The sequence below is a fragment of the Vigna unguiculata genome, chromosome 6 (assembly GCF_004118075.2).
Source record: "Vigna unguiculata cultivar IT97K-499-35 chromosome 6, ASM411807v1, whole genome shotgun sequence".
In the NCBI taxonomy this organism is placed as follows: domain Eukaryota; kingdom Viridiplantae; phylum Streptophyta; class Magnoliopsida; order Fabales; family Fabaceae; genus Vigna; species Vigna unguiculata.
In genome coordinates, this window is record NC_040284.1 from 27,522,406 (window position 1) to 27,546,542 (window position 24,137).

Consider the following 24,137-nt stretch of genomic DNA (forward strand, 5'->3'; position numbering starts at 1 on the left):
AATATGAACAACTTTAATTAAGATAAATTCATGTTTGAACAAACTTTAGTTTATATATTGATCATTTAAATTATATAAAAATAATATTTTTGAAAATATCTATAAAAACTAATTTTATTATGTTGTTTAAACTAATTCATCTGATATTTAGTGAAAATAGAAAAAGATCCGATCCTTACTTCTTTTTTTTGTCATATTATTGTTTAAGTAAAAGATTTTTCGAATAAATAAAAATAATGTTAAAAATTTCCTTGATTTTAGTCTTGTTCCAAACACACAAAAGATTTTTCTCTCAAATAAATAAATAATAATACTACAACTTAATTCGGATTCTCTCTAAATTTTATTTGAGGAATATATTTTTGCTAAAAAAAATAATTTTTCTTCTACTATCTTTAATTTATTGAATGTGAGTATTTTTATAAATACAAATTGAATGATAATTCTTATATATGGTTGATTTTTTTTTTTTTTGTTTACTTGTTTTGTATTGTATTAAATGTCAATATTAAGATTGATGGAATTTGAATATTAGTGATGAAATTTAAGTTTTGAGTATCGACATCTATCTATCACTGTACAACATTCAAGTTTTTAATAATAACACTTCTTTAAAAAAAAAAACCCAAATCTTATCTATCACTATTATCGGACAAAACTTTGAAACAGTTAAAACATTGATAGAATATATGTCATCCGAATAAAATATACGACACTAGATAGTTACTTTAACATTGTCATATAGATCGCTTATCTTACTGAAATATTTCACACTCCAGTTCCCATTTCATGTTTAGGACGGAAAGCAAATTATAACGAAAACATTATGTTCAAAAGATGCAAACTGATTTTAATATCATTACTTGAACAAATCAACGCCTTTTCTACTTTCCACCCACCCTGTACTCAAAGAGAATACAAAATCCAAAAGAAATACAAGCATACAAAATTGTAATGTATGACCGATCGACATTCTAGCTAGACCATCGATAAGACAACTCAAGGATAAGCGGTCGAAGACCGTCCGTTACAGGCGGACGATCTCTTGGATTGTTGATGTTGCAATATCTCCCTAGTGGTTTAAGAGAGCTCACGACCGAATGGCTTCCACCGTTCATTCCAATTCAACTTTGTCGTCATATCAGGAGGAACTCTGTCAGGACGCACGGCCCTCCGATCACGCGGTCGCACCAAAACTAAATTGGTAAGTTAAAGTAAATTAAAATAATATAAGTCAGTAATCAAGTTTAAAAAGCAATTGGACTATGATTAAAAAAACCTTAATCACGGACCATGTCAAAAACTATAAATAGGAGTCCAAGGTAAATTGTTGAAGACTTTTACTTCACATTTATTACAACGTTAATTGCACTTACTCGAAGGGACTTAACCTGACTTAAACATCAGAGACATATAGACAGTTACTCTAATCGTCTGAACAACCAAGCGGTGAAAGTCAGAAGAAATTGTACGGAAGAAAGAAGGAGAGATTGAACGGTGGAAAGTTGTACACAAAAACTTTAAAAACAAATTGAGTCTTGAAAATAGGTGCTTAGTCCCTAAACGGAAAACAAATTTAATAACCATGACTCAGTTCTCATCATGTTTCAGTAGCAACACGATAAACAAAGAAAGCGAGGAGGAAGATAAAACCCTCGTTCACAAGAACAAAGAGCACAAGTTATACCAAACATTCATTTATTGCTATAATATTATTACAGTGTCCACAACATGAAGCAGACACTAATAGTAATAACATCCTTAACTTATAAAACACGGGAAAACAAAGAGAAGGGTGTAGGAAGTAACAGAACATCTTGTGTTTATTTGCAAGTGTAGGTTGTCTGTTTGCGTCCGCAGGCGTTTAATAGAAGGTTGACGAGAAGGTCTAGGTTAACGGTGATTATTCCCCCGACGTTGAGCTTGAGAACAGCGCAGAGACACACGGCGGCATCAAGGTCAACAAGACCACTGATGAGGGGACAGCAATTACGGTCAGGTTGATAAGGTGGCTGCAAAATGTTGGCGCAAACTTGCACTGCCGGGCACTTAATCGGTTTGTTGTGATGGGCGATTTGGGCGTTGCAGCTCACCATGGAAAACAAAAGCAGGTTCAGAGAGAGCATAAGGGCAACGGGGGCAACACTCTTCGAACCCATTTTCCAAACAACTACAGTCACCAGTTTCTCTTGAAGGTTCTCAATACCTCAACAAAGTGTTCTTGCTGGTCAAAGGTTGTTGAAATTTGCCACAATTTATAGAGAGAAGATGTGTGGTTTTTTTCTTCTTTTCACATGCTTAGTTTCGGATATTAATGATGGCCAAACTTTATGCCTTGGACCCTTGATCGGTAACTGATGAAGTTTACACTACTCACGCAAACCTACATAAATTTCTCAAAACAATATTAAAATTTGTATGCTTTTATGTTATTTGTGTATTTCGTTTTTTACTGTTTTTTTTTTTAATTTCTTAAGTTGGAGGACGACACATCTTTACACGTAATTGAAAACGTACGCATTACCTCTTTTCCAAAATCGTACTATTTCCGTAATTTTGGTGTTGCTCAAGATTGTTCTGGGTAAATTTATATACGGAATATTTTTTTCTATAATAATATTCTTTTAAAGTTTCCTGTTTTATCTTTTTTTATAATAATATCTGCATATATGTAATATAAGATTATATTAAAAAAAATAAGAACATAAACAATAAAAGAGTAATTAAAAATGTACTAAATTTTGAAAATTACACTTCAATAAAAATGGATTAAGTAAGTGTCAAGTACTAATATTTTCAATTTACTTCTTATTAAATTTATTTAGTATATTGAGTGTTTAAAATTTGTATACTTTTAAATTGAATATTTCTTCTATAATATTTTTTGTTAATTGAATGGTTTGAGTGTTATATTGTTTCATTATCTTGTTTGTTTGTCTTCACATATTAAAAATGAGAGGTTTTGGCAATAAGTATAGAATGACATTACATACTTTTATTTAATACGTGTTGGATAATCGAGAATGATAATGATAGAGACACTCCATTAATTATTTATGAGAATAATAAGAGTCACTTATAATTTTATATTAATTATAATATCGTTTTATATTAATTACAAAATATTACAATTCTTAAACCATGACTACAAGTAAACAAATTACTGAAAAAATAATATAATGATCACATTACTAACTTAAAGAAAAAATTAAACGAAAATGACTTAGTAAGAATATATAAATATTTTGAATACTTAATAAAAAATAATAATAAAACTTAATTAAAAATATAATAAGCGCTTCAAACTTAGTTAATCCTATAAATATTTCCAAAATATGACCGCTAAAACGAAAGAGAAAGAATATATATATATATATATATATATATATATATATATATATATATATATATATATATATATATATATATATATATATATATATATATATATATATATATATATATATACACACGCGTGTGGTTAAGAGTAACTAATGTAGTCTCGCTTTATATCGAAAAGATACAAAAAAGTAACAAAGAGGTCAAGGATAGTTTTTGATTCAATACAAGTTAATTAAATATTTTTAATCACTGTGCCAGAGCATTCAAACAATATTTTAGGAACTAGAGTTTTGTATTAAATGATAATATTTATTATTAGAAATCTTAGTATTTTATGAAGATACACGATAGAGGGATCAATGTTAAATCATAGTATAAATAACTACAAATATTAAAATATAATAAGAAATTAGTCAAATTCATATATACAATACCAATTTAAATAATTAATTTATAAATCTTTCTTTTCATATGATATAATTGAAGGAAATTAGTCCCGAAAACCGAATAATAGTACTAGTTGGTATTAGAAAAATAGTTTAATTAATTGGATAATACTCACTCTCATTTAGATGTGTCAGTTTGGTATCTGCTTTTAAAAAAATGTCAATTGAGTCTCAATTTTTGAAAAAAGTGTCTCAATTAGATTATTTTTTAAAAAAATTATTAACACGGTTAACTTTATTCATAACTTTTACCACTAAATCTTAATATTAATATCAATATTTAATTTTGTAAATCATTTTAAATATCAATATTGTTAACTGCGTTAATAATTTTTGTTTGAAAAAGACTCAATTGACACGATTTTAAGAACGAATGCTGAACTGACACATCCGAACAAAAGTGGGTACCATCCGACTAATTAAACATAAAAAAATTAATTATATACAACCTAAACTTGGACAAAGGTGCTCCTATTATAGTGTATGTTTGGAATTCAAGTTTCCTTCAATTCCTGCAACGACTTTGAAAAAGGAAACCTAAAAGTATGTATGCTGTTGCTTTGAATGTAACAGTCCTCCCAACTTTCAAGATTTTTTAATTCAAATTTTATATCTTAAACGTGAAAACAAACACACACCCATAGAGCGTGTTTGGGAGTGCTTTTGAAAAATTGATTTTGGAAGAATCATTTCTGGTGACGCAGAATTAGCTTCTATTTGAATGTGAATTTTTCAATTTAAAATCATGTTTAAAACTAAATCTAACATGATTTTGTGTTGGAAAAGCAATTACACGTCAATGAGACGTGAAATCAAACACACTAGTAGTCTCTGAATTTCGGACGTGGTTATAAAAATAGAGAAACTTGAAAAATGAATTTTTGATTACTAAATTTTAATAATTTTCTCTTATCATTTTAGGTGTTCTTTTCTAAGTGGTTTTTCATTTTCTTTTTCTTATTCTCAATATTCAAAAATCACTTAAAAGACAACACATTATTTTGTAAGATAAAGTGGTCAAAATATTGTCAAAATATTAATGGTCTCTGGATAACGAATGATTAATTTGAGCTTATATTTTAAATATAGAGATGGAGTCAAAAAAAATTAAATTATTACTACAAATATAAGTTTCTTCTTCTAGTTACAACAGTTAAAATCGTAATAAGTTGAGTTTAATTGAAATTTGAGAGTTTGCATATGAAAAGATAAACATGTCCTGAATGATTTTGTACACTCAACGCTAATTAAGTACATTGAGAGTTTCAGTACGAGACGATAAACAAAGATAGCGAGAGCAAGATAAATTAGATCCCTTGAAAGGAGAACAACATCACAATTGTATTTGCTGAATTTACCTCTTTATTAGCATTGTCCGATTACATAAATTTCATGATACTATTCTAGTGTCAACTGCCATATGAAACGCAGAAGACACTCATCAACCTTAAATTCAGAAGAAACATGGTAACCAACAGCATGATGAAGGAGAGACATGCACATATGTATGTTCTCAGTCAGATATGCAATGGTAGGTGTGGTCTTTGCGGTGACAGGCTCTTAATAGAGGGTTCACGAAAACGTCTAGGTCATAATGTTTAATTCCGAAAGTGAGCTTGATAAAGGAGCAGACGCAGACGGCGGCGTCAAGGTCAGTAAGAGCATCGAGGAGAGGGCAGCAATAGGGATCAGGTAGAAAAGGGGGCCCGTAAAAGCGGGTGCAAACCTCCAAGTCCGGGCACGTAGCCGGTGGTGGAGCGGCAGCGCTTAGGGTGTTGCAGCTGACCATGGAAAACAAAAGGAGGTTGAGAGAGAGGAAAAGGGCAATGGATGGGACACGCTTGGAACCCATTTTTAAAACACAATTTCTCTTCAAACCTTATTGCTCTTCTTTGTGTTGGCTAGAGCTCAACTCTGCCTAGGGGTGGGCAAAAAATTTAATTTTCTTGATCCAATCCACTTTTGCTCCAGTCCACTCCATTTATAATCCATTTTATTAAAAATCTAATCCATTTAATGGATATGGATTCCAATCTAATTTACATTTTATATATCTTATGGATTGAATATCCATTTTATAAATCAAGATTTTTAAATATGGATAATCCAAAAAATCCAATCCAAATTTTCAATTTAAATTTTTAGTTGGGTTAGACTAAAGGTTGAGATGAACTGTGTTAAATTCAGACTTGGATGGGCCTTGCTCGACGACCTATACGGATCAAACAGGCCCGACAACCATAAGAGGTTGGGCGGACCTAAAGATATGAATGAGATAGGCGGGCCCGACAAACCGAACGAGTCGATCAGGCCCAATGACCTGATGAGTCACGCGGACCCGAAAACCCGAACGGACCAGGCAGAACCAATGACAAAAACAGGTTAGGCAGCCCAAAGATCCGAACGAGTCGGGCAGGCCCAAAAACCTGAACAGGCCTGACAACCCGAACGGGCCCGAAGACCCGAATGGGCCGGATGACCTGGCAACCCGAACGGGCCCGACGACCCGGATGGGTCTGACGACCCGGATGGGCCTGACGACCCGAACGGGCCCGACAACCCAAACAGGCCCGACGACCCGGACGGGCCCGACGACCCAGATGGGCCTGACGACCCGGATGGGCTTGACGACCCAAAAGAGCCCGACGACCCGTACGGGCCCGAAGACCCGTACGGGCCCGACGACACGGATGGGTCTGATGACCTACACGGGCCTTACGACCCGGATGGGCACGACGACAAGAACGGGCCGGACGACCCGAATAGGCTCGACGATCTGGACGGACATGACAACTTGGACGACCCTGACGGGCCTGGCGACCCGGATGAGCCTGACGACCTATACGGGCCTTACGACCCGGATGGCACGATGACACGAACGAGCCCTACGACCCGGACAGGCCCTACGACCTAGACGGGCTCGTCGTCCCGGACGGGCCCTACGACCCGGATGGGCCCGACGACTCAAACGGGCCTGATGACCTTGACGTACCTGACGACCCAGACGGGCCCCACGATTTGAACGTGCCCGACTACCCGATTGGGCCCGACTATTTGGACTTTTCCGTCCGGGTCGTCTGGCCCGTCTGGGTCGTTGGGCCCATTCGGGTCGTCCGGCATGTTCGTGTCGTCGAACCTGTTTGTGTTTTCAGGCCCGTTCGGGTTGTCGAGCCCGTTCGAGTCATCGGACCCGTCTGGGTCGTTCGAGTCGTCGGGCCCGTCTGGATCGTCTGGGTTGTCGGGTCCGTCCGGATCGTCGATCTCATCCGAGTCATTCGGGCCTTAATGACACAAGTTTTAAGAAATTCAATTTAAACTTCTTTTATTAAAAATGAATTCTGGATTTTAAATTTGATCCAAATATTTGGATTGGATTTAAATCTTGATCCAAATATTTGGATCTGGATTCTAAAAAAATCCAAACTACTTTTGCTAAAAAAATTGATTTGGGTCAAAAATCTAATCCAATTATTTGGATATAAAATGGATATGGATTGGATCATTAAATATCCAATCCATGCCCACCCCTAACTCTGCCACACAATTTATACCTGCTGTCCACAACACAACAAATTACTTACAACTATTCCATTCTCATGCACTAAAACAAAAATATTATTTTTAAATGTCCTCCTCATCATGTAAAATAATATATATATATATATATATATATATATATATATATATATATATATATATATATTAAAGTTACACTGTTACGAGATAAATGTAATTAATTAAAATTAGTTTCTATAAATTTTATACAAAGGGACGGAAGTTCTTATGCTGACTCTCCAAAAAAAGTTTATACAAAGAAAAATTAAAATATAAATAAACCATTTGTTTTAAAATTTATTAAATTTTATGTATTTGACTCACTCAAATTCATATATATTTATAAAAGAAAATTTTGACGCTTTTATACAAATTTCATATCTTTTAGGGTTGAATGTGTTTTTAGTTCTTCAAGTTTTAATGAATTTTGGAATTAGTCCCTCTTTAAAATTTTATACCAATTTAGTCTTTCATTTTTAGAAATGTGTAAATTTAGTCCTTTTTACCAACTTTTGTTAAGTTTATTTGACATTTTAAATGCATTTTATGATAATATTTGAGTTAACATTGAATCGAAAATATGTCAAACGGTGTAAACAATTCAAATACTATCACGAAATACGCTTGAAATGTCAAATAAACTTAACAAAATTTGGTTAAAAGAACTAAATTCACGTATTGTTAAAGATGAATGACTAAATTAGTCAAAAATTTTGAAGAGAGATTAATTCTAAATTTTAATAAATTTGAGGACCAAAAACATATTTAGCCCTATCTTTTATATTTACGTGATTAAACATAGATCGACTAAATTTTAATTAGCATTTGATTAGGTTTACTTCAAAATGCGTGTTCTCGAGCAGAAACGATGCTGATCGTTAATTAAATTTTAATTTTTATGACTATAGCCATTGTTAATTGAGAGTGATAAATTGTACATGAGAAATAGTCCGAAATGTAGCTGTTGTAAGAAAAAAAATCTTAAATGCATGATCTGTAAAAAAAACAAAAATCATAAATGTAGCAGTAAGTAATAATGTAGGAGTATTTATGAAAATATATGATTGAACGCATTGTTTAGTTTTGTATATTAATTATTACCCTTTTTTATATATAAACTCTCCGTTTTTTGATGTGTCTTCATTCTAATAATAATAAACGTTACTTTTTATTTGTATCTTTTAAGAATATTTTTTGTTGTTGTTTCTATTAAAAGTTTGTATGTTTTGCTTAATGAGTTTAGGATATGAATGGTCAAAGTTTATGCCTTAAACTTCAGTTTAATTGATTAAACTTCAGTTTAATTGATTTGGTAACCGACTTTAACCCAATCACGTAAACTGTTAATATCATTCTCAAAAGCAAAATTTTAGACAATAAATGTATGGGTTTTATTTTTGTTCAATTTTATATTTTTATTCAATATTGAATGTGAAACTTACACTTATATTTGTATTTTGAACAAAAATTAATTAGTTTGTTGTTTTTAAGAAGTCAATTTGTTTCTTAAATAGATGGTTTCTTAACATTTACTTAAGTACATTACATGTACTTAAAAAGGTATATATTACCTCTTTTCCAAAAGAAATAAGAATATAAATAATAAAAGAGTAAGTAAAAATGCATTGAATTTTCAAAATTACAGATCAATAAAAGTAAAAACATTTCAAAAATATGACCGTTAACATGAAATAGAAAGTATAGTCTCTTTCAGGTTTTTTTCATTAGAAAAAATAGTATTTTCAGTTTTTTATTAGAAAAAAAATAGTATTTTCAGTTTTTTTTTTTTGTAATTGTTAAGGTATTTTTTTTTAATTTATATATATCTTCCCATATGATTAAGAGTTAATATTGTCTCACTCATATCGAAAAGATATTAAAAAAATAGTTAAGAAGTCAAGGATAGTTTTGATTAAATAAAAATTAATTAAACCTTTTTAATCAATTTGCCAAAGTATTTATATTTATAAATTAGACTTGAGTGGAAGTTTTAAACGTAATATTTATAAATTAGTCTACTAAATAAATAAATATTAATTTATAATAATAATTAATGTTAGAGACGAATTTATACTTTAATTTACAAATTAATTATAATTTTATAATAAATATCAAAAACTATTTAGATACAATGAGTTTTAAAATGGTATCTAAAAAATTTAGTCATTATAATTATTAATTATTTTTTATCTTTGAATTATTATTTTCTGATTTTTTTTGCAGTGATAAAATCTCGACAAGTAACAACATTGAGTTGTGTTTTCTTTTTGTAATTCGAAAACCTATTGTCTCATTTTAGTTTGTCATATTATAGAATAAGTGAAATTACGAGTATCAATTTGTTATAGTTGAATGTATCTTGAACATGGATGTCAATGGTGTGGGTAGTAGCTTCCCGTATCCTACTTACTAAATAAATATTCGTCATGTATCTATATTTATCTGAGTATCCGTTATGTGAGTATCTGCCTATTTTTTTCATATTCGTGGGTATCTACGGATACCCGCGGGTATTTACAAAATTATTTAAAAAACAAATATTTAATCATAATTCAAATAAAATAAAATACATCATTGTCATAAATTTTAAATAAAGTTCAAATCAACTCAAGTTCATACAAGTTCAAATAATTATAAAAATAAATATAAAATGATGTTCAACACGATAAAAATTCTTTAATTAGTGCTTTGATCAACAAGTTCACTCTCTCCAATTGATTCCTGAAAAATAAAGAAAATAAACAAATAATAAACCTCAACTGCCACGTGTCAAGCATTCTTATTTTGATTTCATCATTTGACAACAAGCATACCTTAAACGACAATGGCTATATATGGTTTGATGTATATGCTCAATTTCAAAGAAAGGAGAGAGAAAAATGTCAAGGGGTGTACCTGGAAGAAGACAATATATCAATACTTGAAGCTGGAAGAATGAAGACAGAAGACAAGATGTGCAACTTAGAAAAAATTAGGTCAGAATGATTTTTACTAATATATATATATATATATATATATATATATATATATATATGAGGGTATTTTTATGAATTAAAATTTAGCGGATACGGATATCCACGGATACGAATACTATGATACACATACCCGCTCTGTTAACATACAAGTATCAAAACTACTTGTACCCGTGGATATCCATTTTTAATATTCGTTTTCCACCTATTACAGATTTTATTCGTAGATATCCACAGACACAAATATTTTTGACTTGAAGAGGTTAATGCATATCGTTATGTTTAACCTATTTTAACTTCAAAACACATCACGTGTTCCAAGTAATTCAGATGAAATTTGGAGGACAACAAATTTGTCATTTTAATCAAGTTAAACTAATACAATTTTCTTAGAGTTATTCTCGTCGTATCTAAATGGAAAGATACTACAAATTCTAAAAAATTTAGAAAGAATGATCGGTAATTTACTTAGAAAACTTTTCTCAATGTAGTTGTATACGTGAAGAACATGATACATATATTCAAGCTTCAGAAACACAAATATTATAGAATATTGTAGTTCACATTTTGTCAACGGGGGATTGGTATATGATAGGGAAGAAGTTGGAGAAAATATTATATTTACCATTTTCATAAAACTCTTTTTAAATGTTTAATCAAAAACTAGTATTTGATCTATTAGAAACATTAAAAATTTATTCATGTCGGGAATCTAAGTGTGAGTCTAAATCTTGAGTAAAAATGAGAAAATTGAATATCATATAAGGATCAATGCCCATAAACTTATTGTCTTAAGATTTTGGATTAAGAATTGTGTCAATGCTTTATATGTGGATTGGACTCATGCTCATTAGTGTTATTTTTCTCCTATATCAAAAGTATTCTTGATAGTAAATCCGTGTCCCGTTAGAAAAAACTATAGTGAGCATGAAAATTTTTTTAACTAAAAATATCATCCTCTAGTAAATAACTTGTCAACACAATAATATAAAAGTAATTAAATAAAAAATATCAAATATATTTCTTTCGGATTTTTTAAAATTATTATTCACTTAATATAATCAACTATATTTTTTAACAAAATTACACGTACTATTAATATAAAATAATATATTTTTTTATAAAAGAACTTAAGTTTAAATGAATCATAAATTAATTTATATAACAGTTTGAACGCAGAAGTATTTGCTGAATTTGTGTATTTATTAGCATTGAGTGAGTACATAAATTTCATGATACTGCATATAGAACGCAGAAGACACTCTCATTAACCTTAAATTCAGAAAAAAAGAGAGCAAGAAACATAGTAACCCAACAGCATATGATGAAGGAATCTCATTCGAATTTGCAATGGTTGGTGGTCTCTTTGCGGGCACAGGCTCTTAATAGAGCGTTGACGAGAATGTCTTGGTAAATGGTAGATCCGAAGGTGAGATTCACAAAGGAGCAGATGCAGACGGCGGCATCATTGTCGGTAAGACCACCGAGGAGAGGGCAGCAATTGGGGTCAGGTTTAAAAGGGGGCGCGAAAGCGCTCTTGCAAATCTTCATGTCCGGGCACTTAGCCGGTGCTGGAGTGTTGCAGCTCACCATGGAAAACAAAAGGACGTTTAGAGACAGAAATAGGGCAATGGATGGAACACTCTTGGAACCCATTTTCAAAACACAATTTTTGCTCTTCTTCTGTTGTTGCCTACACCTCAACTCTGCAACACAATTTATAGCTGCTCCACAACACAACAAATTACTTACAACTATTCCATTCTAATGCACTTAAACAACAATATCTACAATAATTAAAGAAAATAATATTCTACTTAAATCATCAAAATGTCCATCCTATTCACCTCACACATGCCGGCTATTGCAATTCTGTAGCTTACAAGAGTTCTGATATTAGAGGGATTATATTTATTTTATATTTATTGTCATAATTATAATAATAATAATAATTATTATTGTTATGAACAATAATTATTATTATCATTAATATTATCAATTATAATTATTTTTATTATTATACTACTATTATAACTATAATTATTATATTATTATTATTATAATTATTATCATACCTAATTTAAAAATTTGACATTCCAAAAATATTATATCATTAATACTATAATTATTATAATAATTATTGTCTTTAATATTATTATTATCCACAATAATTATTATTATTATTATTATTATCCACTATAATTATTATCATCATTATTAATATTAATTATAAGCATTGTTATCATTATTAACTATAATTATTCTTATTATTATATTATTATTATTATTTTATTATTAACTATAATTATTACTATATTATTGTTATATCGACTATAACAATTATAGCTATTATAATGATAATAATAATAATAATTATTATTATTATTTTACGATTAAAATAGTTATTATAATAATAATAATTATTATTATTATTATTATAATTAAAAGTTAAAATTATTAGTATAGTTATTATTTTTATTATTATGCTTACATTTTACTTTTGTTTCTTAGAAATCATCTTTCAATTATTTGTTCGTCTTATTTATTTTATTAAAACTGAAAAATAATTTTTTTATTATGAATAATTATTTAAATTTAAAATATAATAACTAAGAGGATAAAATTATAAGATCAAAAGAGGACACCAAATATATTTGTCTCTTTATATATGTTGTTGTATTATTATTATTATTATTATTATTATTATCATTATCACTATCACTAAGATATTATTATAGTGATATTATTATTATTATTATTATTATTATTATTATTATTATTATTATTACCACTACGAGATATTATTATAGTGTTATTATTATAATAATAATAATTATTATTATTATTATAGTCAGAGACAGGTTTTATTTTTATTTACACTACATATTTCAATTACTTACAATTTTTTATTTGTTTTGTTATTGATGTATATTTTTATATATAATTATAAATTATTATTGTAACATTAACCTTAGTATTAGCATTAACATTAATATTTATAGCATAAACATATTATTTTATTATTATCATCATTAATTTGTTATTATTGGTATCACTATTAATTTTACTACTTATTATTACTATTTGTGTTATTATTAAACTTTTTTTAATTATAAAAATATTATATACTACATATTTTTCTAAATAGATTTTTAATATTTGTTAAATTTATTTAAATAATTATAGTAGCAATTATATTATTATTCAAAAAAAATTGAAATAAATAAAAACAAAAAAAAACATATGCACATATATTAAGCTATTATAATTATTTAGTAAAATTAATTAACTATACTATGATGTGACATTAATTTTATTTATTATATTTAAAACTAAAATTATTATATCTTATTTAAATTTACTACTTCATTATTTTAATAATAACAAATACAACAATATAACTTAATTTTTATAATATTTCATTACATAATACTTTTATTATTTTATAATTTTTATATACAAAATAAATAAAATACAACCCGTGTACTAGTTTTTGTTTTTAAATGTCCTCCTCATACAAAATAATATATATATATATATATATATATATATATATATATATATATATATATATTGTGATGCTATATTAACAAATATAATTAAATTTACAGAGTTATGAGATAGATGTAGTTAATTAAACTTAGTTTCTACAAAACATGCAAGGGAACTATGATTTTTTTTTTTCAGTCCGTGGCGAGGGACGAGCTTCTTTAGCCTTCAGGGCTGAATTTCCAATTTTTTTTTATGCAAAGAAAAATTAAAATATTAACAAAAAAAATTATTTTTTAAATTTTATGTATTTGACTTATTCAAAGTCATATATATTTATAAAAGAAAATTTTTGACACTCTTATACAAAGTTCATATCTTTTATATTTACTTAAATATATATATATATATATATATATATATATATATATATATATATATATATATATATATATATATATATATAATCAATTTCACTTAACATTTGATTAGCTTTACTCGAAAATGGGTGTTCTCGTGTCATGCGGAAATGATGATGATCCTTAATTAATTTTAATTTGTTATGACTAAAGCCGTTGTTTATTGAGAGTAAAAAATTGTACATGAGAATTAATCCTAAATGTAGCAGTTGTAAGAAATAAATCTTAAATGCATGATGTGTAAAAAGAATTATTAAATGTAGCAATATATAATAATATAATAGTATTTATGAAAATATATAATTGAATTCATTGTTTAGTGTTGTATATTAATTATTACATTTTTTATATATACAAACTCTCCGTTCTTTTTAATGTGTCTTCTTTCTAATAATTGTACACGTTACTTAAAATTTTAAGAATATATGTGTTATTGTTGGTAAGATTTTCAATTATCTTTATTTGTTTTATTTTATTATCAGAGATTATATACAGTTATGTATACATGATTTATTCTATTTATATACATATGATAAAAGGATGTATTCAATTATTTATTTATTTATTAGTCATCAAATTTTTTTATCATGAAGTTAAGCAATTGGGTAGCACGGAGGCTTATAACCTTAAAATTATGAATTTAAATTTTGTTTCCACATCTTTTTATTTTTATATTTAATTATTATTTATTGGTTTTCTATAAAATCTTGACAAGTAATAATATTGAATTTTGTTTATTTGTTTTGTCATTTGAAAATTTTGTTGTCTCATTTTAAATCATGAGAAAATATTTTAATTATTAAAATAACTTAATTACAAGAATAATTTTGTACGTTTTTGTATTATTTTAGAAATAATAACGTAATTGTAGGGATTGTATATATTAAGTATAGATACTCTCTCATGTATATATTTTGGTTATTCTTTTCAATAAAATACAACACATAATTCTTTTTATTTGTTTCCTTTACATGGTACTAGGAGTAGGAAGAATCCTTTGTTCAATCATTCATTTTTTACTATTTTCTTATCTTTATTTTCATGACTAACAACCGAAAAGAACCAAATTTCAATAGTTCTTATTCTCTCTATCATTCTGACCATCCTGGAATGGTCCTTGTTTGAAAACCTTTAGATGAAGATAACTTCTCGACTTGGCTAAGAGTCATGGTCATCTCTTTAAATGCAAAATTTAAATTAGGTTTTGTTGATGGAACTCCCAAGACACCGTCTGCGAAAGACAAACCAGAAGAATATAAAGCATGGAAAAAAATGCAACAATATAGTATTATCTTGGATCTTTAATTCTTTAACACCTAATATTATAAATAGTGTTATAATAATAATACTAATAATTATAATAAAAATGAAAACAATAATATTAATAAATAATAAAAATAATAATGCTAATAAATAATAATAATAATAATGTTAATAAAATAATAATACTAATAATTATAATTCTAATAATAATAAAATTACAAAAATGTGTGCTGAGTGACATGTTCAGATGAATTAGTAAGGGTATTAACCGGATGGTATTTGCATAAATTAAAAAATTGGTAGAGCTATTTCAGACAAAATGGTAAATGAGAGGTGTGGAATGATAAAAAAATCATAAAAATAGATATGTGTCAATATTTAATGATAGATATTTATGGATTTTTTATATACTAAATTTTCAAATATAGTTAATAGATTAACAGAAGTTAATAGATTAGTAGATTTTCCGATATGAATAGATTCAAAATCAATTTCTACCTTGTAAGCCTTCTTTTATGAGTCTTAGAGTTTTTGGGCCTGGCCTTTTCGGAGGCCCAAGGCCCTGTCCTACAGAAGGGCACCCTACCCTACCAGTCCCCTCTCATTTCTCACTTACCTCTGTTTCAGAAAAACAGTGAGCCTTGGTCTCTCTTGCAGCAGCTCTCTTCTTCCTCTCCAAACTCCAGCCAAGTGCTCTGCTAGGGCACGTATCACCTCCCATCTTCCAAGCTAGCCTAAGCCATTCGGTACTCTAGCTCACTTCCTTGGTTCTGGAACTTCCATTTTCGTAGAGTTGCGGGTCTGTTGTTTTTGGTGCTCAAACGAAGGTAAGGGAAGCTAGATTCATCTGTTTTAAGTTGCCCTTGGCTGTTTTTGGTCGTTTTCGTGTTTATATGCATGTATGATGTGTTTCATTGAGAGAAATGGAGTTGCATGTGTGTTTGGGTGTGGATCCGAGCTGGTTCCGCCATTGCATGTGGTTGGACAGTGGCGAACTCTGCTATTTTCGCCCAAGCGAGCTTGTCTCGCCTAGGCGAGAGTACCAGAGAGCTACCTGCCACGAGAACTCGCCTAGGCGACCCTTTTTCGTCTTGAGCGACGCATAGTCTCGCTCAGGCGAGAAGGCCTCGCCTGAGCGAGATCCCGTGAATCCACCACTGTCGCGCGTCTCGCTTAAGCGAGAGTCCGCTGTGTTCTGTGAGGACAGCATCTCGCCTGAGCGAGAATTCGTGTGGAGACCCCTTTGGCTTATCTCGCTTAGGCGAGAATCCACTGCATCTGGAAGGTCAGCGCCTCGCCTGAGCGAGTGTGCGAGTGGGGTTCATGTTTCCTTGGCTGCTAAATGATTTATTGCATGCATTGTTTTGATTATTCCTCTTGATATATGATATGAATGAATGTGCTTGGGTGTTTGGACTTTATGAACGAAATTGGCATGCTTGGTATGGGATTGATCATGGAGTTGTGGTTTCGTGATGTTTTAACATGAGAACTGTATGTATGAGATCAAGTGGTGGTTGTGGTGTGAGAAACATGATTTTGATGGTGTGATAGGCGTAATTCCATGAGTCCCATGGGGAGACTTTATGGTGGCGTGTAGTGTATATATTAAGATAAGGATTCAAGTAAGGATCGCATCCCGAAACTCTAAAAGGTCAGTGAGTCTCAAGTAGAGCAAACTGACCCAAGTGGTGAGAGTAGCGGGAGGCCCTAGTCTCTGGCAGGATAATGGCCTTAGACGCTTAAAGGCTAACCTCGTGAGTGGTAGGGTGAAACCCATTGGCAATGGCTCTGCAGAGCAGTAGAGGCCACCACGAGTGCAGGCATCCAGTGAATCCGATCTTAATATATGTATCCGGATAATTGAGTCATAGTGTCTTGTTTGTCTGCTATAACATGATGTTCTGTGTTAGTGTGTTGCATGTTAAGGAATGTTTAAGTACTTGTTTGTTGTAGCATGATAAGATCAAATTGCACTAGCTTACCCTTGCATTTCTGTTTGTGTCCTATTGTATGTTCTCTTTTGCGATGATCACCTTCTGGTGGGAGCAGATGAGAGGGAGGTTCGAGATGGATCCGGGAGACGCAGCGGTGCGGCTTAGATCTCCTTGCTTGGCTGTCTTAGGAGTAGTTCGTGGCCATGAGGCCTTTTTGTATTAGTTGCCTTGAGGGCAACCCTTTTGCAAGACTCTTACACTTTTAGATTGTGTTTTCTTATGGCATGGTTGTATGCCTATGAACTCCTTTTGGTACTTCCGGATGACTGTAATAGTTATCTTTCCTACGCTTTATATCTTTCTGAGTGCTTCTTGTTATCATGATCTTGTGACGTTTTATTTAGTAGTTTAATCTTATTAAAATGGGATGTCACATACCTCACTGTAAAAAAATAAAAGTAAAAATTTAGGGAACTATGTAGATGTAAAAGAGTTTGCAAATCTATTTTCACTTAAAGTATGAATGAATTGGATACATGAATGGTGTTGGACTAATTTATTAAAGTTGTTGTTACTCAGTGCTATGTGTAGTCAAAAAATTATGTTTTATAATACTTTTGTTACTTGAGTGATGAGATTGAAAAATTATGAAATTATATTTATAAATTTATAAATTTATATGTTATGACAACTAATTAAGTGATATGACAAATAGTTACATATAATCTGTTAAGAGAAATATTAAAAGTATAGAATTGAAAAATATAACTTTTTTAGTACTCAATATATTATAAAAAGTTTAACAGGGATTCATCTGAAAATTTCAAAATTTACCAAGCTTAAAAATTAATTAAAACTAATAATAATAATAATAATAATAATAATAATAATAATAATAATAATACAATTCATATTTTATATTTCAAAAAAAGTAAAATTAAAATAAATTACATTTTTGTTAAACATGATAACTATTTTTAAATGTTGCCATGTTTTAAAAAAATTATCAAACGACTTTTAACTTAAAAGGGCATAATAGCTGTAAATAAATACAAATTAACAAAAAAATTAACTTTTTTTTTATAAAATTCTTTCTTATTTCACTCTACTTTTTTATTTAAAAAAATTATTTTGTTCTTAATTTTATGTCCCTTTCCGTCTCCCTTCAGAAATTACTGTGAATTTTATCCATTTTTTATAAACTTTTTGCTAGCTGACAGAGTTCTTTAAATTATCTTGGTTTTTATTTGTCATTGCATTTTCAACTGGGCCATTCAAACCCATAATATTTTCCTTTTTTATCTGAGCCATCTAATGGCCCATCCCCAAAAAATTGAATAATCAAATAATTGAATAATAAGTAAGAATTTTACTTCCTGCACCTCAACAATTTCTTCATGGGCCCACTGAAACTTCCAAAATGACCATTTTGTTCTCTAGACAATTTTTTTTTTTTTTTAACATAAGCTTTCCCAAACAAGTTTTTCAAAATTTTCAAGGGGGCTTCTCCCTGCACCCCAAAACATTTCTCCTGTACTCCCAAAATTTTTTTTGTTTCCAATTTTACCCTTAAATGAAGAAAGAGAAAACACAGTAAAAAAAAATTAACTGCACTCTTACACCCAGTCAACACGAATCTGCTTTTGTTGTAGGCCTCTGCACCCCCAAAAAATGCCAAAACGGATGACAGAATCCGCTTCAAGATTTTAAATATATTTTTTAATTTTTGTTTTGTTTATTTATTATGTTTTCATATATTTTAATATATATCTAAAAATAAAGTAATATATATATATATATATATATATAATTTGATTTGTAAATAACTTTTTGAAAAATAAATGTAATTATAAAAATAAATAAAACTAAATGATAATTAAACTTTAAATTAGATAAAAGAACGAAATTCCAAATCCGTTTCTGTTTTTTCTTTTCAATGAAACGGAACGTGGAATCCGTTTCGCACAGAGCTGAAACGGAATTCCAAATCCGTTTTTATTTTTTTTTTAACAAAACGGATTGTGGAATCCGTTTCGTGTTTATGTTTTTCGTGCTGAAACGGAATATGTATTCCGTTTGGTGTTTTTTTTGGTTTTTTTGAAACCCGTTTTAGCTTGTTTTAAACTGGTTGGAGAGGTGGAGCGTGTTTTAAAGTGGTTGGACAGGTGGAGAGAAGAGTATTAATGATTGAATTTGAATTGGTAAAGGAACACAGCCTAAGGGAAGAGTGAGGTGTGTGCATGATTGATGGGCCATGGGAGAGAGAGATTTGGGAGACGGAAGACACATTCCGTTTCATTTTTTTAACTTTTAGCAAAACAGATTGTGTAATCCGTGTGGGAGGAAGGTGAAATGGAATCCATTTTGGTGGTTTTCTTGGTTTTTTAGAGTGTGAGATTCGTTTACGTAATTAATGTAATTAAGGAGTGAGTGTTGGAGTGTGAAATGAAAAAAAAAAAAATACTTAGAGTGATATAAAGGAGAAAGAAGACACTACCTGATAAGAGGGCTAGATACACCAAAAACACCAAAAACAAATGTATTCTTGACTTACAACATCCCCACAACCACCTACGAACATGAGTAATAAACATATATATATATATATATATATATATATATATATATATATATATATATATATATATATATATATAATTTTGTAATGGGTGCAAAAATGATAATTTATAGGAAATGGAATACAGAAACCGTTTCAAAACGTTATGAAACGGATTCTGTATTCCGTTTCAGAAAAAAATTTGCAATTTTTTTATGAAACGGAATACAGAATCCGTTTCATAACGTTTTGAAACGGATTCTGTATTCCGTTTCAAAAAAATTTGCAATTTTTTTTATGAAACGGAATACAGAATCCGTTTCAAAACGTTATGAAACGGATTCTGTATTCCGTTTCATAAAAAAAATTGCAAATTCTTTTGAAATGGAATACAAAATCCGTTTCAAAACAATTTTTTTTATGAAACGGAATACAGAATCCGTTTCATAACGTTTTGAAACGGATTTTGTATTCCGTTTCATAAAAAAAATTGCAAATTTTTTTGAAACGGAATACAGAATCCGTTTCAAAACAATTTTTTTATGAAACGGAATACAAAATCCGTTTCATAACGTTTTGAAACGGATTCTGTATTCCGTTTCATAAAAAAATTGCAAATTTTTTTGAAACGGAATACAGAATTCGTTTTAAAACATTTTTTTTTATGAAACGGAATACAGAATCCGTTTCATAACGTTTTGAAACGGATTCTGTATTCCGTTTCATAAAAAAAATTGCAAATTTTTTTGAAACGCAATACAGAATCCGTTTCAAAACGTTATGAAACTAATTCGGTATTCCATTTCCCATACAGCTCTCACGACCACGAACCACACAAACCACAATGAAACTGAGCAAAAATTTTAATGAAAGCTGGATGATGGAGAAGAAACAGAGTAGAAGAATACTAAATAGTAACGTATAATAACGTTTTGGGGGGTGCAGGGACGTTGACGCAGTAAATGAAATTTACTGCGTCCGTAGCCACTTTCACCCATTCTCACAGTATATTAAATAAAGGCATAAACATAAATTTTGGGGGTACAGAAGATTTCTTGGAGGTGCAGGGAGAAGGGAGAAGAGAAGACGCCAATTTTCAAATCAATATTGTCGGAATGAAATAATTGAATAATAAGTAAGGATTTTACTTCTTGCACCTCCACAATTTCTTGGTGCACCCAATAAAACTTTCAAAATGACCATTTTGCTCTCTAAAAAAGTGACTTCCGGATTACAGAAAGTTTTTGAAACAACTATTTTCAGAATTTTTAGATCAACATCTTTGGAATGATTTTTTCAAAACAAAATTTCCAAAATTTGATTTCTGAAATATATGAAATATGTTTAGAAATAAAATTTTCAAAAATAACTTTTCAGAACTCATAGAATTCTTTTTTGGAATTAATTTTCAAGATCACCCATACATGAAACATGTTCCAGAAAGTGTTTCGAAACACTTTAAATATGTTCCGGAAAAAACTATCTGCAATGAGTTTTTTCTTTTTTTTTCTACATTTTTCTCTCTTGTTCTTCCTGTGCAATGTTCTCCATCTCTTCATCTTCCTTTACAATGGTAGTGGTAAAAGTAGTGACAATGGTAGCGTGGCGTGGTGCAATGATGAAGGGTGTTTAAGACTTTTCAAAGTATTATGGAGGATGCGGCTAGTAATTGTTGGAGTGCAGGAAGCTATAATCAATAAGTAAAAGTGATTTGGACCTCATGTCCATTTAAATTATAAAGTCTAGTCCAGTTTACGTCTTTGATCCATAAATAATAAAAATTCCCGAATTATATATTAAAATAAGTCAAAATAAAAGAAAATAAATAAATAAAAATGTAAAAAACCCATGTTTTTCACATGTAGTTTTGCCTCTTCAGATATGTTACAAACATTCATCCCACTAATATATATGAGTTTTTAAAGGATAAGTTTTAAAAGAATAAATCATAGAAAGTTCATAAATAAAGTATGTGTTTCATTCATAATTCTATCTTTTAAAATTTATTTTCTCTAACTTTTTCTAATCATCTAAAATAATTACAATTTTGTTGTCTTGTCATATCACGTTGTCATAGATGTATTCCATAAAATAAATTGTGAGATGATGAGATTTTTTTTTTCTCTTTGTTATTTACATTATCCAAAAGGCTTCATGAACCTAACAGAGGTTTAAGTTAACACTTTTTGGTATACAATTAAATTGGCTTATATACATAGAAATGTGGATTTGTAAGAGATTATAATTGTGATGATCCAGGGAAAGTGAGCCACAATTGATGAATACAAATTGGATGATAGTAGTTTGTTGTGTTTAGGTTTCAATAAGGGTAGTATAAAAATGTTTTTTTTCAAAATAATTAATTCAAACTGTGAAGGATATGATTTTGAAAATAGATAGAGATATCTCAAATTTATTCAACTAATGTGACGTTAAACCAATCAAAGAGTAAAATTTAATAAAGCATATGAATAGTAGGATAAAAAACAATGCACCTAACTTATACTTTTTCAACTACTCGCCGCAACTTGTTTCTGGTTTTCATCCTGTTGTATCTTATCAGTTAGATAAATATCTGTTTCGTATCCGTATTTATATCTATATGGGTATCCGTTATGTGAGTACCTGTATATTTTTTAATATCACGGATACCTACGAGATCTATAAAAGAAATATTTAATATTTAACAACATATTTTAACTATAAATTCAAATAAAAATATAATGTATAACATTCATAAATTTGAAATAAGTGCAAATTATCCATTTAAATAATGTTGAATGACAATTTATAAAGAAATAGAGATTTTTTAAAACCAATTGATAAAAAAAATAATTCATTCAAAATCAATGCGTTAATATTTTAATCATGTTTTTTTTTTCATTTTTAAATTTAGATTGGAGTATAGCGGATACGGATATCCACGGATACGGATACTATGATACCTGTATCGCTATGTTAATATTCAGGTATAAAAAATACTCGTACCCGTTATCCACGGATATCTATTTATAATATCTATTTTCAATCTGTTACGAGTTTTATCCATATACTTGCATGTATGAATTTTTTTGACATTCCTAATGTTTACATTATTATTATTATTATTATTATTATTATTATTATTATTATTATTATTATTATTATTATTATTACTATTACAGTATAATAATACTCTTGGATTAAATCTATTCAATTTTATTCTACAAAATTGATAATGATTAACCAGGCTTGATAATAGTTAATATAATTTTAATTTTAAATAACTGGAAAAATAATACATTTTATTAAAATATATTTAAAATTGTTATAGTTATAATTATTTTATTAACTTATTTTTCTAAATATTAAAAAGGTGAGCTATCTATTAATAATAAAATAAAATAAAGTAGATATATGTTAACAACATGTTATATATTGAGAGCATTAAATTTTAATTTTATTAAAAATACATTAATAAAATTGCATTAAATAAAATATGTAGTCAAACATTATTCAGTAAAAACATGCGTTAGCATGTTAGGGTTTGGCATAATAACATAAATTATGGAAGGTCAACAAAACGTAATTTAAATGCAATTGCCGTCGCAGGCAAGTCTAATACTTTCATTAATATATATTCATGGAATACATACATTTAACAATTATAATGTATCCCCTCATAGCAAGTATTTTAATTTTACTGTAGTATTTTAAATCTATTTCATATTTTCTACATTAAAAGTAATTTTTTTTTATAAAAATAGATAATTATATATGTCATCGACCAATATTAATAAACTTGCTCTTGTTTAAAAAAAAAATAAATCTTCTTTAGTTATATATTTGTTATAAAGTAAGAAAATTATAAAGTAAAAAAAAATGTGTTTGTGTGAAGTCAATTTTGTAATAAGAAATGTGTAGGTTAAATTCAAGTGAATTAATGTAATTACCCTAATTAAAAGTTATTTACAGTTTATATACTAGTTAAATAGTATTCATTCTTTATGACGGAAAAAAGAATATCTTACTTTTGGGAATAATGTGAATAATAATTGAATTAAATATGTTTTCGTTTCTAAAACTCATAAAAAATTATATTTGTAATATTAAAAACACTTTTGATATATTATTTGTTGAGAAAGAGGTCTACATTATTTTCATAAAATACATATACT

The 24,137-nt window shown here is 29.0% G+C and overlaps 1 protein-coding gene across 1 annotated transcript; it reads right to left on the reverse strand.

Moving 5' to 3' along the window:
- Nucleotides 1–1,823: 1,823 nt before the first annotated feature.
- LOC114188583 (putative lipid-binding protein AIR1B) lies at nucleotides 1,824–2,159 on the reverse strand. Its single transcript, XM_028077154.1, has one exon. It carries the CDS (start codon nucleotides 2,157–2,159, stop codon nucleotides 1,824–1,826), a length of 336 nt encoding a protein of 111 aa, XP_027932955.1.
- Nucleotides 2,160–24,137: the final 21,978 nt, after the last annotated feature.